This window comes from Temnothorax americanus, unplaced genomic scaffold, assembly GCF_048541705.1.
Source record: "Temnothorax americanus isolate GAGA-0224 unplaced genomic scaffold, ASM4854170v1 Scaffold17, whole genome shotgun sequence".
NCBI classification, from domain to species: Eukaryota; Metazoa; Arthropoda; class Insecta; order Hymenoptera; family Formicidae; genus Temnothorax; species Temnothorax americanus.
In genome coordinates this window covers 3339355-3357043 of record NW_027509307.1, presented here as the reverse complement: position 1 = coordinate 3357043, position 17689 = coordinate 3339355, and the positions used below count along the sequence as shown (strand labels likewise).

General features: G+C 34.0%; 4 protein-coding genes and 1 non-coding gene across 10 annotated transcripts in view; 4 read left to right on the top strand and 1 right to left on the bottom strand.

Moving 5' to 3' along the window:
• Positions 1 to 5454, top strand: part of LOC143895906 (BRISC complex subunit FAM175B) — a 29512-nt gene extending 24058 nt beyond the window's left edge. The window contains exons 2-8 of one of the 2 annotated variants that reach the window (XM_077403386.1): positions 890 to 1136; positions 1307 to 1397; positions 2511 to 2823; positions 3089 to 3229; positions 3485 to 3806; positions 4065 to 4465; positions 4789 to 5454. In XM_077403386.1, the coding sequence (XP_077259512.1) occupies positions 890 to 1136; positions 1307 to 1397; positions 2511 to 2823; positions 3089 to 3229; positions 3485 to 3806; positions 4065 to 4465; positions 4789 to 4858 (1585 nt within the window). In that variant the 3' untranslated portion in view covers positions 4859 to 5454. The remainder of the gene's footprint in view (positions 1 to 889; positions 1137 to 1306; positions 1398 to 2510; positions 2824 to 3088; positions 3230 to 3484; positions 3807 to 4064; positions 4466 to 4788) is intronic. The other variant, XM_077403388.1, reaches the window with a different exon arrangement.
• Trnal-cag (transfer RNA leucine (anticodon CAG)) lies at positions 649 to 732 on the top strand. Its single transcript has one exon. It is a non-coding gene; the product is annotated as a tRNA-Leu (tRNA).
• Hps1 (Hermansky-Pudlak syndrome 1 protein) lies at positions 5120 to 9743 on the bottom strand. Of its 4 annotated transcripts, none has more exons than XM_077403381.1 (9): positions 9589 to 9743; positions 9339 to 9496; positions 8856 to 9124; positions 8186 to 8658; positions 7407 to 8033; positions 6925 to 7070; positions 6704 to 6817; positions 6377 to 6465; positions 5120 to 6126 (listed from the first exon to the last, which is right to left on the bottom strand). In XM_077403381.1, exons 2-9 carry the CDS (start codon positions 9456 to 9458, stop codon positions 5949 to 5951), a joined length of 2016 nt encoding a protein of 671 aa, XP_077259507.1. In that variant the 5' UTR covers positions 9459 to 9496; positions 9589 to 9743; the 3' UTR covers positions 5120 to 5948. The 4 variants fall into 4 exon arrangements, with proteins under 4 accessions (XP_077259507.1, XP_077259508.1, XP_077259506.1 ...); XM_077403382.1 differs by having other exon boundaries at positions 9598 to 9713; XM_077403380.1 differs by having other exon boundaries at positions 6925 to 7045; positions 7406 to 8033; positions 9339 to 9693.
• Positions 9744 to 9943: 200 nt separating this feature from the next.
• Positions 9944 to 13000, top strand: LOC143895922 (odorant receptor 13a-like). The gene is made up of 4 exons (XM_077403415.1): positions 9944 to 10510; positions 11257 to 11731; positions 12179 to 12409; positions 12504 to 13000. Exons 1-4 carry the CDS (start codon positions 10370 to 10372, stop codon positions 12842 to 12844), a joined length of 1188 nt encoding a protein of 395 aa, XP_077259541.1. The 5' UTR covers positions 9944 to 10369; the 3' UTR covers positions 12845 to 13000.
• Positions 13001 to 13645: 645 nt separating this feature from the next.
• Positions 13646 to 17602, top strand: LOC143895919 (odorant receptor 4-like). 2 transcript variants are annotated; one of them, XM_077403412.1, is made up of 6 exons: positions 13646 to 14828; positions 14924 to 15013; positions 15100 to 15341; positions 15709 to 16029; positions 16354 to 16744; positions 16921 to 17602. In XM_077403412.1, exons 3-6 carry the CDS (start codon positions 15204 to 15206, stop codon positions 17259 to 17261), a joined length of 1191 nt encoding a protein of 396 aa, XP_077259538.1. In that variant the 5' UTR covers positions 13646 to 14828; positions 14924 to 15013; positions 15100 to 15203; the 3' UTR covers positions 17262 to 17602. The 2 variants fall into 2 exon arrangements, with proteins under 2 accessions (XP_077259538.1, XP_077259537.1); XM_077403411.1 differs by having other exon boundaries at positions 14924 to 15341.
• The last annotated feature ends 87 nt before the right edge of the window (positions 17603 to 17689 follow it).

Here is a 17689-nt window from a genome sequence, read left to right as displayed (position 1 = left end):
ACTACGAATAAAATAAAATTAATAAAAATAAAAGATTAATGGTCCGCGATTGTTCGACTGATTTATGGTTCGATTAGAGATACTGGACTCTCGTTTCTTGCGAGTACTCATCCAGGATTTTAATTTACTCCGTATCGATTCTTATGTGTGTCTTCAATTGTATTTGAATGTTAAAAGATGTACATATTTTGACCTTAGAAAGAATCGAATTTCTTGCGAATAATATACGAATTTTGAGAACCAATAGAATTTTCGCGATTTAATATTTAATTGAAACAAAAGATTCTTGGTCCGCGCGACTGTTCAATACTTGTTTCGACCGACTTATTCGAGACATTGAATTCTTGTCGAACTCTGCGAGTACTCATCAATTACTCATTCAAATTTACTCCGAAACTTCGACGATTCTTACATACATCTTCAATTGTATTTAAATCGGAGTCAGTAATCGCCTTGAGAGACTACACTGCAATTCTTAGGCATCCCGATATTTTTTGTCACTCGGGATCTTAGATGAGGCCTTTCGCACCTGTTAAAATCATCGAATACCAAAAAGTTACTTTATCCTGAGTCATTCGACCGCGCGACTCATTCGAGTCTGAGTCTGACTCAGTCTGACTGGGCCCTGATGAGCAGAGCATCAACGAAGTCAGGATGGCCGAGCGGTCTAAGGCGCTGCGTTCAGGTCGCAGTCCACTTCTGTGGGCGTGGGTTCGAATCCCACTTCTGACAATTTTTTTTTTTTTTTTTTATTTGAGAAATTATGGAGTAACTGGAGTATCGTAATGATTTAAATAGGAAATAATTTACACACATTCAAATATGTATATACATTATATAAAAAAAAAAAAAACGATCAATTACATATATTTATATTGAATTACATAAGACGCATATTTTCCGGTTTTCTGAACGCAATCGTGCAACGATTGCATTGCTGCACCCTGCGGAACTGCGGACTGTGCGCGCATAGTGCATTACGGCTCATACGGCTCCGTACGGCTGTAAAGTGTAACGTCACGAGTCAGAGTTGGCCAATCGTCGTCAACATGGCGGACGGCGACTTGCTCGTCACTATTTCGGGCGCGGCGCTTTCGCTGCTGTTCTACGAAAATGTGCGCAGCGTCGGCGAGCAGGTAAGTAAAACGAATCGCATATCGATCTTGTTAACAAATTCTCACGACTCCGTCGTTGCGTGCGAAACCCCCGTCCCTGGAAGGCGGACGGTATTTCCACTGTCGTATAACCTCTCGGCGCTACGCTCGCCAACGGTAAGAGAAACTGACGTTACGTATAATTCTTGTAGATGGGCTTCCTCCTCGGGGAGGTGCTCGAATTCATCGTCAAGACCTATACCGATTCCGACAATCAAGTGGAGACCGTCAAGATTCACATTAGTGAGTATAGTCGCCTCGATAATCCGTGTCTTTCGTGTAAACAACGAAAGAGAAAATGAGAGAAAAAGAGCGTTCGAGTGCAGAAGTTACACCTCGACATGGGGACAAATCCATTTTTAACTGCAGGAGGTGCAGATAAAAAGTGCACGTTACGAATGTTTAAAGTACTTTTCTATCTCGAGAGTCGAAGAGTATTCGGTAGCTTTTTTTTACTGTAAAGTCAGATTTATAAAGAGATTTAAAAATTACTCCGTTTTGCGGGACGAACGGTGAAGTGTTAAAAGGTGGCATGGTTTTCTGTCGACGAATGAATAAAAATCTGGAATAGTCAAGGCTGGAGAATTAATTAATATATCTGTGGCTCAATTAACGATTTATTTTAACGATTTATTTCAACGATTATTCATTATAAATGCGAAAGTTCTTATATGTGAAGTCATAAACTCAAGTTAAAAATCTTAATTTTGTTAAAACAAGTATATCGTATATTAACATTTAAAGCAGAAAACTGGCGTGCATTTTTACGCAAGAGGAGCGTAATTATTTAATAGAAACTGCTACGTGTCTATAGAGTATATAATTATAAATTTAAATAGTAACGTTCACACATACACACACGTAATTGGTGGATATCAGTTTGATGATACTTTTTAGATAAGAGAAAGCCATATTAAGATGTGTTAAGTTTAGATATTCGGTTGTTTTCATAGTTTAATTGAATTTAAATGGTTAGATATTTTTTCTATTATCTGCGTCTGTCAGGAAGACTTAATCGGTCTAATAATGTAAACCGGAATGAGATAATTGATGATAAAACCTTATCAACTTTCACGCCTTGATTATGACTATTGCTGCTATTATTGTTATTGTTGCTGTTACTCTTAAGGCCATTGCATGTAACAAAGTTTTAGTCATAATCGTAAGGCCGTAAAAAAAATAGACCAATCACAGTCGATTATTCGACTTGAGCTCGAAGAATAATCGAGTGTGATTGATCTATTTTTTTTACGGCCTTACGATTATAACTAAAACTTTGTTACATGCAATGGCCTTTATTTCTATTATTATTATTGTTGTAATTTATTCGATTAAAAACGCCGCAAACACTTTCAGACGTGGAGACCATTGTGACGTGTCCCCTGGTGGATCTTTTACACGACTCCACCGGCTGGGTCAACAAGGAGAAATTGAAGGATTTTGTGCGTGACAAAAGCAAGCAGGTTATTGGTTGGTTCCACTTCCGCAGAAATACTAGTAGCTTGATGCCGACGATGAGGGACAAGATACTGCATAAGCAATTTGCTTCGCACTTCTCCGGGAACAATTGCAGGGAAGACTTCTTCCTCACTTGCCTTCTCAACGCCTCCACCTCCGAAACACACGGCACCCACAAGTTTCGACATGTGTTCCTAAGGCATAACCGAGGGTAAATATCGCAGAATTTAATTTAGAATTACCTTTAGATACCTTTTATTCGTAAAACAATCTTTGATTTGACTCTTTATTTTAAATATTAATATAAAATTTGTCAGTAATTTTTGTACAAACAACTGTTTAAGATGTGAATAGCACTATTAATAAAAAATATTTAGTAAAATATATGAGTAAAAATACTTTAATATGCCACGAGAAGAAATAAACGAGCGACGAAGGTTTCTTTATATTATATCTTGACTTGCAATTTGTACTAGGATGTTTGAGCCGATTCCTCTGAGAATAAACAATCTGGGTGACGATGCATCCAGACATGATGGTTCAGATTATAAGCCAACACCTGTTAGAAAAGCCACGCGCGCACCAGATGGCTTCACCGAACTGATAGAATCGTTGAGGTGAGTAAACATTTATTAACGCAGCAACTATTAGATTATTGTATCAAGTTGTATTTTTTGTTTCCCAGAATAAATTATTTTTATAATTGACGTTTTTTTTTTATGTAAAGTATGAAATCTAATCAATAAGCAGTTTATCAGAAAAATATTTATTTTATAAAAATGTTTTGTAAAACTAAAATTTCCAAATCATCTAGTGTTTCAACATTGTACAATATAATTATGTTGGTGACTCATTAGATATATATTCTTTAGATTGGACATGACGAGAACAAGTGGATTAGAGTCCGCCATGATGATCCAGAAGGCGGCCGAACGTCACCTGATGTCACTGATTCCAAAAGTGTGCGAGTCCGACCTGGAAGTGGCCGAATTGGAGAGGCAAGTGCGCGAACTGAAAGACAAGATCGCAGCGCAGCGATTGACCAGAGAAACGAAGGTGAACGGTGAGAGCTACGAAAGGACCTCTAAAGCAAGCAGGGAGAATTGTTTTTCAGAGAAATACGATTCCTCGACGAAAGATGAGATGAAAATTGGAGATGAAATGCGTTTCCAAAGGGAACACACCCCGTCCTGCGTATGTCATCTTAAAAACTTGAATTAAATATGGAATATTCTAGATCTATTGCACCTTTTTTCAATTTACACATTTTTTTCACTCAATTTTGAATCGATTCCGTTTATCGAAGATATGATAGAGGTACAATTTTCTCTATAATTTTTCTATGTTTTATTGTTAAATATTTCAATTAATCAATTAGATTACTGTTACAAGTTCTAAATTACAAACTCTAAAACAGACGTTAATCTTAATGTATAAAATATTATCCTATAGGCCCAGCCAGTTACCTCTAATAGCCGGACACCGTGCCGCAATACCGCCGCCTGCATCGCTAAAAGTATCGTAAGCCAGGAAAAAAATCGCCGTTTAGGACGCAGCAGCCCGCAAGAAGATAGCAACCATCAGCAAAAATCCCCCTTTGCTAACAGCAGGCGTCCCGGAATTCCGGAAATTATCACCGAGTCGATCTGCCAGGAAGGTAGCGAGACAAGTATGGGTAGGGGTAGAGGAAGCGGTCGAGGTAATCCTGAATTCATGCCGGGAATGAAGAAAGTACGTCGTAGTCTAGGTACACCCCAGGTGCATTCCACCCGGGAGAGAAGTATCACTCCGGAACAGGATTTCTCTGACGCCGAGTGTTCTGCTGCCGTATCCCTTAGCTCCTCTGTTCTCAGGTGAGGGGCTGGGGGCAAAGAAAATTAAATAGGAAGAACAAAAAGGGACAACAAGATCGTTAAAAAAGTATCATTTTTTTTTTAAATGAGAACTGATTTAAAAACAAAAAAATTCAGGAGAAACACTTTTTATTTATTTAATTAGAGTGAAAGAAATAAAGATTTGAAAGGAAAAAAATTCCTATATATATGAGAAAATTGATTTCCTTTTGACGAGATCAAAAAATTTCTCTCCAAGTTTTCAACAAATGGATAACGAATAAAATTTTATTGATGTAAATAGATACATTTGTTTATTTCAATTGTACTTAATTTTATCCCAGGTCTTACAACCAGGTAGTAAAAAAGAGAAGTCCGGATAAATGTAACACAGTGGCGCCATTGGACATTTGAGTGGAGAAATCAAAACCTGGAAAAAATTGGGCTTTCAGAATCTCTCAAACTTCAGATGTTCAAAACTTTAAAGATTTGAAAGAATACAAGGAAAAAAAAGAGAAATTCCTTTTTCATAAAAAGCGTAGGATCCAAAGAAATTGAAGAAATTTTGAAGAAATTGAAAAAAGATGGTCGAGAAGAAGATGAAAGAGTTTCAGAGTTTAATAAATTTAAAAGAAATATGAAGAAAACTGCGCTTGAATTTTTTGAAGGGAGAATACGGCGATTAGAAGCGATTTTTGAATCGATTATTCTATTTATAGGTGCCTTAAATTTTGCGGAAAAATTCGAAAACTTAATTAAAGGGTCGACAAAAGATTAATTACCCATTTCGTTTTTTCATTTCATATTTGTCATTTGGTTTATATTGTTTATTGTGCCATTACATATATGTACGAAGTTCAACATGTTTTATTACAAAATGTGTAAGCTTTTAGTTAGTATGCACTAATTATTAAAGACATTTTGTAAATAAAAGGGCACAAAATGATTGTTATTTCATTTTGTGTTGTATAAATAAAACAATAGTTAATATATAATTACATAATTAATAATATCCTAGTTGATTCTTTGACTGCAAACAGGATACATCTAGTATTGTGATAAAAAAAAGAGCAAGCAAAATTTTAAATAAATAATGAAAAGCGTTGTTAATCTATCATAGTTATTGACATTTGTTATTTTATATCGATTAATATAAAAATTAAATTTAAAATGTCGCAATTGGAATTGTGGATTTCTATCGCGCGTATTTTTTGGGGAAAAAAAACATTTTTACGACCTACAGCCACAAAGAGAGAAGAAAAGAAAACTAATATCACGAAAAAAACGAAGATTCAAAAATTGTGAAACTGTGTAAGAGTCTAGGAATCTAAATATCACAGAAATTCGAGTACCTACCTTAAAAGATACTCAGACAATTTAAAATTTAGGAAGTATGGAAGTTTAACATTGAAATTCGAGGTATATCGAAATTCAGAAATTCTAGGGAATCAAGTTAAAATTACACAAAGATAAAAATTGAAAATTGACTTAAGGGAATGTGATTTTAGAATATATCCGCAAGATTGTTCGGCACCCCGGTGACTTCCCAGATGGTGGCTGCCAGTCTGCGAGAATGTTCCAGGACGCAAGTCGACGTAGTTAGTCCTAAGTGTACGCAGTATAGTTCGTAGATTCGTACTTTGCTCGGCGAGAGTTTTGGAAAACACGTCTCAGTTAATTTTCTGCACATAAAAAAACAAGTTAGATAAATGAATCTTTCGTGACATTATATACTTTATTCTATTTTATTAATATTAAGATCCTTTTGTGTGTGTGTGTGTGTGTGTGTGTGTGTGTGTGTGTGTGTGTGTGTGTGTGTGGATAATAAAATGTATTTTATTATCAAATATATTTTTAAATGTTTAATGGTAGATTAAAATACACAAAAGAGAAAGAATTTAATTAAAAAACGTAGTTTTCAAAGTAACAAACCTGTAATAGTCTCCGCAAAGTATACCCGGTACTGGGAAATTTTTCATAACATAGTTCAGATAGACCTTACATTTCGGTGGTGAACATCCCTGCAAATATGAAAAGGGGTTAATATAATATCCACTTGTGTATATATCTATACATATAAAGCATATTATATACTTTACATCTTATGTGTTACTTTGACACATAAAATGAAGAGTGTCTCGTAATGTAAAATTTAATTTTCTATATAAAAATATCCGTAAAATATTTGTGCAATAACGGGTAGAATCCAATAATTATTTTTATATATTATTATATTTAATATAATACAACTGCACATACGGAACTGTCCTCAAACCATAGAAAGTAGGAATAATTGAATGTAGTGTCCTTCCACATAACTGATAGATGACCCTCTTGTAAATGCATTCTGCTTTGCTCAACCATATTCCAAATCTATATATAAAAACAATTTATTTTTAGTTATATCAGAATCGAGTATTTTACTTAGATCTCGGCAAATTCAAAGAACCAACTTAAAAAAATGTCTCGATAAAACTCACTTTTTTCATTGTGAGAGCAAGCGTTTCCGTGCTCGTGAAATCCAGTGTAGGTGCCACGAGTCTGTGAGTACTCCTGTCGATGTAGATGAAATGCACTAGACCTGGAAACTCCTCAAGATATTTGTTGATAGTTAGGGAAGTTCTTGTGGAAAAACACATAATATATATTAAGGAGGCATATTAAATAAAAAAGTTGCATGTGCAATATGTAATGTGCCAATTTAAAAGTTTTTAGATATTTCTAAACAAAGAATTTAGATTCTGCTAAACAAAGAATACATATAATTAAAAATTTTTGCATATTAATATGCATTCTCCCGACAATATAATTTCTCAATTTTTTAATGCTAAGACTTAATAAATAATAATGTTAACATAATTATTATAGATTTGAAGAACACAAACTTTACACTTTAAAAATTATTCAGGAAAGCAAAAAGTCAAGAAGTCGTGCCTCTTCAAGTTTGTTAGAAAAGGATATGATCCTAGCGTGAAGTTCTTCAGAGCTTTGACTTTCAGGAAGTCACTGAAATCGCCTAACTTCTGTCTCACGAGTCTGCCAACCGTTGTTAGAACATCAACTCCTTGTTTTAGGAAGTTTCTGTCGAAACAGGTCAAACGCAATAGTTCTTTCAGAGTTTCTACTAAGCCAGAAGTATTGGCTTCGATCTGCAAGACCACTTCGGGATCTCTAGAGCGCAGAAGATCGTTGTACTTTTTTCGTACAAAGTCCCATTTGGCCTGCAATCTCTTCTGACACATATCGACATCGTTTCCGATGTTAGAACGATTCTTTTTAATTCCTTCCAATATTTTCTTAATCGCTATATCGAGGTTCTCGAAGGCTGGTTTCAACTCATCGATGTCTCGTTGAAACTGCAGATTGTTTATCAGATTTAAATAATGAAAACTGTCGCATAATCCTGAAGAAATGGAAAGATTCGTGGCCTCGACGATTGTTATCAAGTTAATAGAATCCGATAACTCGAAAATGTGAACCGCATTTGCCGTATAGTTATGCTGGTAGCCGAGGAGAAGCGATTGGCTGTAGAGATCATCGTCAGTTAAGGATGAAAGACCTTCGTTCACAGAAGATTCCCTGGAACCTCCTACAAGTGAAGGATAATTATAACATATCTATTTTAATTAAGAGTTTTTTCTTTGTTCACTAAAAATTCTCAGAAGAATCTCCACTGACATGAGCGTTATCAATTATGCCACAAACAAAAATATATATCCATTACCAAAAGCAAAAACTTACTAAAGAGATCCGTAATGTCCTCTGAAGTAGGAGCGGCCAGCTTAGCTCCGAAGCTTAATCTTGTATCGTCGCTTTTCGAAGCGCTGCTCTCCGGTATCAAGATGTCACTGTCGCAGCAATCGTCACTGCTTTCCGACTGATCGTGCCCTCGCTTTTTATTCACCACCCAGCATAGCAGAATCATCAGCAAGATATCTGAAGCGCACAGATCATGAGCGTTCTTGCTTGAGTACAGTGACAAAAATTTGGAGCCTACTAGGAGCAGCAAGTGCAGGTTGCTGAATTCAGGCTGCGAATTCTTTAGCTTGTCGCAAGCGTCGTGCAACACCTTGAGAACCGAAGATGCCACTTCCGCATTCACAGACAACTGCTCCACCGCTTCTGTCAGCATACTTTGTTCGCAGTTTCTTAGATTAGACCACGCATCCAGCAGAGAAGATACCAGATACATCTTTTGGCAGTTGGTCTTCAATCTGTAAAGAAGATCAAAGCAAAACGATTAATTAGCAAGCTGTAATCATTATCATAACTATTTTTACCAACAATTGCCGTCTAGTCACACACACACAATAATTCAAAATATTATATATATATTTTTTAACAATTGCTTTATTATTTATCTTCGTTATCTATTGTATTCTATCAACTAATCTACCAGTTCCATACTAACATTGCAATGTCCGGACCGCACACGTGTCGTACAATGGATACGCATACTCCCAGTGTACGTCTCATGAGCTCTACCTCCTTTGAAGCGATATGCATGAAGGTATAGCCAATGTACTCGTCGAACACCATGTTGGTTCCATCCTGGAACTTCATAGATGTATAGGAGTTTCCGAACTGCGAAGCCATCACATGTTGCGAGGTGACTATGGGTGAAAATAATTGCATTATGACGTTGGGACTCGGCATTGAATCTTCCAAATGCATGGTATCCTACAAGAAATGATTGTTACTCATTAATGAATTAACATTGATCTATTGCGTACGAATGCTCGTTGCCCACATTGGAATAATTTTTTAATAATCTTTCCGTTCCTTCTTTCTCAAATATCTAGGAAAACAACTATACAATTCTAGGAGGTCGTGAGCTTCTTCACAGAATTAATCATTATGTCATTGCGATCAAACCTCAAAATTATAAATTTACCTTATCGTCGTCGAGCAGTCCCTGCATCCTCGCCAGCTTTACAATGTGACTCGCAAATTTTTTATTGCATTTTACAAATAACACATCGTTCAGATGGTCGAATATTAATATAGCTCTCATCCCGTTCTTGCAATTTAACGTTTGACTGTCACGTGTACCTTCAACATGTAAACAGAACTCCGTTTTCGTCCGGCTCGTGTCCCTATTGAGCATGCAGACGCATGTATGTTGTTTATTGCTTATTGTTTACCTCACTCACTTTACATTACAGGTGTTTTGACTGTTTTGACGTGACGAGCGTCGACATAACCATGATGTAATACATCGTGACCTCGCCCACTTCCGCGAAACAGAAGCGCTTTTGATTGGTGGGCTACGCGCGACAGTTGCCCAGCTTGTTTCACTTGGAAAAAATCTACCAAGGAATAATTCTATAAAATTAATTTATAAATAATTTATAAATTTTATTTTTATAATAAAATATATAATAACTTAAATAATACCTATAAGTTTATTTTTTATTTAAATATAATATATAAAAATATTAAATTAAATAATATATTAATTGATACTAATATATAAATTAAAATTTATATTAGTATCAATTAATATTAATTTACAAAAATTGCCTCTTTAATCAAGAAAGAGGAATTTTCATGCGTACTCCAATGTGCGTGTGTATTTTAATATAGATATATACATATACGGCTCTATCTAACAGTTTGTGCAATATATAAAAAGTAGTTGCTCGGTGAAAGACGACTTAGGGGAAGTTGTCATGTAAATTCGTGTACAATAACGTAAAATGTACGTGAAAGCAAACATCTGGACAGTAAATGTCCCATTATTGACAACGTAGGCAGTGAAACATTTCTTTCTAGGGATAATTCTCTACGTTTTATCATGATGTGTTAGGAGGGGTATACGTTTCCAGCTGAATAAAAAATGAATCGGAAGAGAGGCATTACGTCTATGTACCAAACGCATCATCATCAGTCATTGGCATCAGTTACAGTTATTACCTCGACTCAATGGCGAATGAACGATGGAAAGACGATGTCTCATACGCGACGACCCCCTTCAAATTGCTAACGTGGCCCATCGGCGTTTGGCCACTGCAAGTTTATAACGTCTATTCGCTATTACGATGCATCTTTGCCACCTGTTGCGTGGTACGCATCTTTTCCGATGTCAGTGATCCTCGTTGCGTAGTCCGAAGACATATATAAGTAAAACGTCTGCCACCGCGCTCCCCATCGCGCATTGTCCTGAAAAACAAAACTTCGCAATGGCAACATCGAGTGTTTGAATTTCTGGACAGTAAATGTCCCATTATTGACAACGTAGGCAGTGAAACATTTCTTTCTAGGGATAATAAAACATCGAGTGGATCGTAAATGAGCACGATCGTAAGCCGTGGAAATTTTGGCTAACAAAAACTGTGCTTCTTAAAATCTTCATGTCTGTTTGTTGTTCATTCATACTTAAATATAACATAAATCGCTCATTCTAGATGTATATTACATCGCTTATTTTACAATTGGTCCGAGAGAAACAAACTAGATAAATGATATGATTCAAGATGGCAAGCAAATTCTCATTGATATCAAGTTTTGCTGTTTTACACTTTAGCTCGAAAAAATTAATGCTACGTACAATTTTTATCATTTATTATTTTAATATCGTTTGCTGTCTCGTTATTTTGAGAAAAAAATATGTAGTAAAATTTTTTTAAATATATAAATATGTACTTTTTATATTTTAAAATCAGGCTGGTTTATTCTAGCATCTTTTTAATAAAACTCATCAAAATATTTGTGTAATACTTCTATGTACAATTATACATAGAATCGTGACAATTTTTTTTTAGACACACTAAATTTTACATTAAAATTATATAATTTACACATACCAACAGAGTCTAATGGTGATATTGCCTTCCATCGAACTCTATATGGGCTGCACTGATGCCGAGCAGAACATAGACAGCCTTATGTTAATCTGTTGCGGAATTCTTGGTATGCTGAAGACAGTATGGTTTCGCATTTACGCAAGAAATTTGACTAACAATTACAGCTCTGCTGTGGATGATTATCTGATGATTGAAAATGCAAAACAGCGGGCCATTATGCGAAAACATGCTTCTAGAGGAAGAATTCTCTGCTGTTTCATGCTGTGTTTCTCTTACTTTAGTTGTATAATATATGCGCTAATTCCTCTTCTGGGTGATAATGTAAATAAGCAAATAAACTTAACAAATGAAGACGCTGCATTAGACTATCCAGTACCATCACGATGTGCCTTGGGGTACTTCAATACTTCAACAAGCGTGTATAGGCTCTTATGTCTCATCGAGGCTATTTCGCTTATTCTAACAAGTACTTCTAATCACGGTAATATATTTGCTGTTTGATTTTTTTGCTTATTTCTTGTGTTATATAATTTAGAAATATAATATAATTATTTAGAAAATTTTATAAATGCAAAATCATAAAATTCCGCACATCGGAATCTTTTATTAATTTTCTTTTAATAATCTTTTAATAATGCGTTGTTCAATAATACCTTTTTTTCTATTATGAACAATATTATTACAATACTGAAATTGACACGGTTTTTGCGAAAATTGACGATGAGTCAACTTATTTAAATAATCCAATTTTTATAGTTACGCGGAACGTATCTACTGGGTAAAAAGAAAGATGCATTATGTATTTTAAATAATTTTAAAAATAATATTTTTGAAATAATAGCGATATCGAATATTATAATATCTATCTTCTATAAATTAACATTAACATAATATTACAGCGTCATGTATCAGTTCCTTTTCTATTAAGGTAACGACTCTATGTTTCTTAACATTACGCTGCACGTTTGCGGTCAAGTGGAAGTTTTGAAAGCCAAGTTTATCGAATTTGATGTTACAAGACCTAAGGTTTATGAGCGTTTCATCGCGCTAATTAAAAGGCACAGCTATTTAATAAAAATGGCCAGACAACTTGCCGATACAATTAATTTTGTCTTACTAATTCAGTTATTTATTATCAGTATACAATTGTGTATAACGGGTAAATATATTTTATCACTTACTGTTTCGTAAAACACGAAAAATAGTTATAATTATATTATAAGGATCTATTAAGCAAGTGATTTCTTTTACAGGTTTCCAGTTTATTCTAGCATTGAAAGTCAACGACGTTGTTATGGCAGGAAAAAGTGCAATGGTGCAGAGTACTTTCTTATTTCAATTAACGCTATATAGTTTTATCGGGGATTACCTGAAATCCCAGATGGAAGAAATCGGACTTTCAATTTATCAAAATGCTTGGTACAACCTTCCTGCGGATCTGACAAAAAACTTAGTCTTCATCATTATGCGGACAGAATCTCCCGTCTTGTTGCGAGCTGGACAATTTATTGTGATAAATTTGTCAACTTACATGAGTATCCTAAAAGCTTCTATTTCGTATTTGTCTGTACTTCGAGTAATGGTGGAAACATGAAATACGCGATAATGGTGAAAGAATTATGCAGAAAAACTAATATAAACTGAACTAAAAATTTGGCAAGACAGAGATTTGTAAAGAAATAATTTAACACACACACACACACACACACACACACACACACACACACACACACACACACACACACACACACACACACACACACACACACACACACACACACACACACACACACATACACACACACACACACACACACACACACACACACACACACACACACACACACACACACACACACACACACACACACACACACACACACACACACACACACACACACACACACACACACACACACACACACACACACACACACACACACACACACACACACACACAGAAAATTATTTTATAATAAAAAAGTTGATTATAATCATAACGTGCAATCGTCTGTAGTGCCAAATCAATTTTTGTAATATTAAAAATACACATGTACGAATACACATATAAGAATATTAACATACATATAGCTACCACATTATATGCTTCTTAAACCTTAAAATTTTAAACATTTAATTATATAAGAACAAATAACAAAAAACCTGTAGTAGTTGTCAAAAGAAAAAAATTTGTGCAAATTAGAAAAATTTGCAATTGGCTTCCTCATAGAGGAAGCTTTAACTTCCGCAATCTTTTCCTTTCTGTTTTATTTCTCCCACGGTCCCGTTTCTCTCAGCGGAAAAGCCAAAATTGCACGGGGGCACGGTATATTTTATTTAGCATTTATTTATAATACGTGCCGCGAAGTTGTCGCCGTTGATATCTACGCGCTGGAGATGCACCTGTACATAAAATGCATATTAGCCATTTAACTTCTTGTAAGAATCCAAAGTTACTTCGGAAGTATACATATAATCGTGGTTAGCTTTATAAGAGTACATAGAGATTGTTAACTCTTCACTAATAATTCCACAATCTCAAGCAACACAATGAAAGTACGAGCAAATATGCTTTATATATAGTTATATTAGTTTAATTCTTTGTTTTTCATACATTTACAAATTTAATAACAAAAACAATATGTCTTGATTAATTCATGTGTAATGTAACAGAACTGAACTTGTGTGATGAAAAATACGTTTTGCTTGATTAATGTAGAATATAACAGAACTTTACTTTTACTTATGTAATGTATATGAAGCAAGCTACGCGACACATAAACGAGATGATCAATCAGCATCGCGCTCCAACAACGTCAACATTTCGATACATTTATATTCGATTGATATTGATTTAATTTTTTCCATAAAATCAAATTATTGTATACGTATTAATCTAGTTTTACGTGGATACGTGAAAAATAGAAAGAATAATTATAAAATCGCAAATATAAATATTAAATATAAATTGAAAGAATAATTATATATGAAATCGCACAAATAAATATCAAATATAGATAAAAAGAATAATTATAAAATCGCACAAATGTTAAATATAATTGAAAAGAATTATTATAAAATTGTATAAATGAATATTAAAACGCAAATAAAGAATCGTTTAATAGCCGATACAAAGCCGGATGTTAAAATATAATCAGGAAGAACAATTAATAATATATTTTTAAAAAATATATATTAAATGTATAAATAAGAGCAATATAATTATTCTTTTTTACTATGCTGCGATGACAAAGTTGAACATGAAAGATCCAAAGGAAGAGAGACGGAGTCGTCTGGTGGATTCTTGACAACTGCTCGCGCTCTCAACCCATCCCAAAAGGTCTGCTCCTTTAGCCGAACTTCTTTCTTTGTTCATCCTTTTTCTCTTTCTTCGTCTTTCGTCCGGGGACAAGAGAATATCGGTCTTGGCCTTGCTCGGAAGACTCTCAGATTTTGACAGATTTATCGCGCAGAGATATCGATATAGCATAAACATCTGGGTGAAAATTCATAATTTGCGAGGCGGATGTTATACTTCTCAAGAGGACTACTTTGAAGAGGCCACAGTGATAAATTCAGTAAGACAAGAAATAAGATATGTATCGTGATAATAAATTTGCAAACTTTGTTGTCAGACCTCGTAAGTTCAATACACTGTATCGCTCTGTTTCAGATAATTTACAAATATCGATGGAATGGCAAAGTTATCGAAAATATCGAAAATTGTGCACATTATGGAAAAACATGGACGTATTACAAAAATGTACGATCACGCAACATTATAGTGCTATATACTTATCTTACTAACGTAAAAATCGATCGATAAACAAATGATACGTCCGACTATAGTAATTCTTCTCGAAGCCATACATTGCATAAATTGAACAATAACGTTCTTTCATGCATGACACCGTCACAATTTCCTTGAGATCGAAAGTACCGTATTGTCGGATATGAAGACAAATTGGAACAGTGGCATGGACTATGGCTTTTCAGTGATAAGAAAGATGATGTGGATAGTCGGTGTATGGCCTTTGCAGCAGAACGATATGTTTTGCACACTTCGCTGGTTTATCATATTTATTGTTGAGGTAAGACAAAATAGCGTAAAATCCAAAAATTGCTTTCCTTTTTAGATGTAAAAAGTAATGATAAATGTAAAGACATATCTAGTTGATACACAAATTTTTTACTGAAAGTTTATCTAATCATAATTTAATAATAATAACTTAATCAATTTTTTGCAGCTAATTTAAATTTTTAAGGAATTATAGGAGTAATTTTTTTTACGAAAGTATGGAACGTTTAATTAACTATGTCTATAAAATCTAAATTAAATTTACGCATTGCGAGACCAAGTTTTTTTACTCTTATTATCAGGTTTTACTTTTATTATCAAGAACCTTGTACAATTCATACTTATTTTAAAAAGGGTTGAATCTTTGTTATATTATATAGTCTCTCACAGTGATCATCATGCTGATGGAACCTTTCAAAAACTGCGGTGATACCAGAGACGTTCTGGATATTTTTCTTGTAATAGAAACTGGTTTTCATTCGTGGATAAATGTTGTTTTTGCGCGTATTTATATGAAAAAGATTGTCGTCAACGTGAATTCTGCAATTGACGATTGGTCGTTCTCGTTGACGGAGAAACAGTCTTATCTAATAATGGCGGGATATGCACGAATAGGTCGAGTGATCACTGTGTCTCATTTGATAATTGGAATTCTAGCCGGTGCCGTATACCTTTCCGCTATTATCGTAAATCAACAACAGGTGCTATTTTATTTGTGACACAAAATGTTACTTTAATTACATTAAACCTCGCATTAAACTGTCATTGACACTATACAATGTAGCAATTATAATAAAATTAATTCGTAAAAATTCGTTCGTGAAGAATATTATGATTGGCATAAATCGATAAATAATATATTAACCTATTAAATTCATTAATAAGAAATAAAATTATGCAGGCCTATTATTAATTATATAAACATTTTTCTCTACAAATATTGCATTTTCATCTGTTTGTCACGTGTCTTTTACTTGTTGTTACTATTGTAAAATTGCATAATACATCTTAAGATGTTTTAACAGGTCGTAACTATTGGTAATGATACTGTAACTTTATGGAATTTTCTTCTTCCGTCAACATGCCTATTCCGAGGGATTTCATATTCTACATACAGAGCAGTTTTCCTTATGCAAATACCTATCGCGTTTATACTCTACGTAGCAGAATGCGCAAACGATAGCTTCTTTTTTGCTATTACCATGCACCTCTGCGGCCAGCTAGAGCTCCTGAGGATTCGCTTTGTTGAACTCGTTGGTAGAAGAGCTAACGAGAAGAATAATTATCGCAGCATATTGAGTTCTTGGATCAGAAGGCATTATAAACTAATAATACTGGCTAAAAATATTGAAGACTCCTTTAATCTCAATATTTTAATTCGTTTGTTAATAACTACCATTGTGATTGCGATTTCAGGTATTTATATATCATAAATACCCATTCCGTTTCTTCTGTTACTGATGAGATCAAAATTTTTTATTATTACGAGAATTAAGAATGAATTTTTTGTATACAATAAACTTACACAAATTTGATTAATAATGTTGAAACTTTAATGAAGGATAAAAAAAACAGAAAAATGTTTTTTTCAGGAATGCGTATCATTGTGTCTGTTAAGCATCAGAATTATACTGATATAGTAAAGAGTATGATCTTTGTTCAGTTCTTTATGGTACAATCCTTCATGTTCACGCATGCCGGTGAAACTTTGCAGAAACAAAGCGAATCAATCGTTTCGGCAATATATAGCACAGCGTGGCACAAATTGCCGCCTATTATAGTGAAGGATTTGATATTTATTATGATGAGGACGAGGACCCCTCTTCAACTCACTGCTGGAAAATTTTTTTATATTACTCGAAGCACTACAACAGATATTTTGAAAACTTCTTTGACATACATATCGTTTTTACGGGTGACAATGGAAGAATAATGTAATTTTTGTATGGAATTGTTTGTTTATTATGCCATATCACATGTAGATAATAGCGTGTAGATAAATGAAACAGAATATATTTATATATTTTAGTGTATTGTGCTGTTTATATTTTCTAATCATATTTTCATTTTCCTGCTAAGTTTTTCAAACGTTTACAACATAAAATTGTTAGTATTATGCTTATTTAAAAATGTTTTACACTTTTTGCTTCAAATGTGTAATAGTACTTTAATTACTTATTTAGATAATATATTTATGTTTTTTTTTTAAGTTAACTACTTAATTTTTTATAAACAAGTGACTACATGTTGTACATTTTATTAAAAATGCTTATTATGCAAGGAAATATTATTTATTATTTTTTTGTATAAAAAATTTAAATAAATAAGTCTACTAATTACTAAGCATCGCACATTTATATC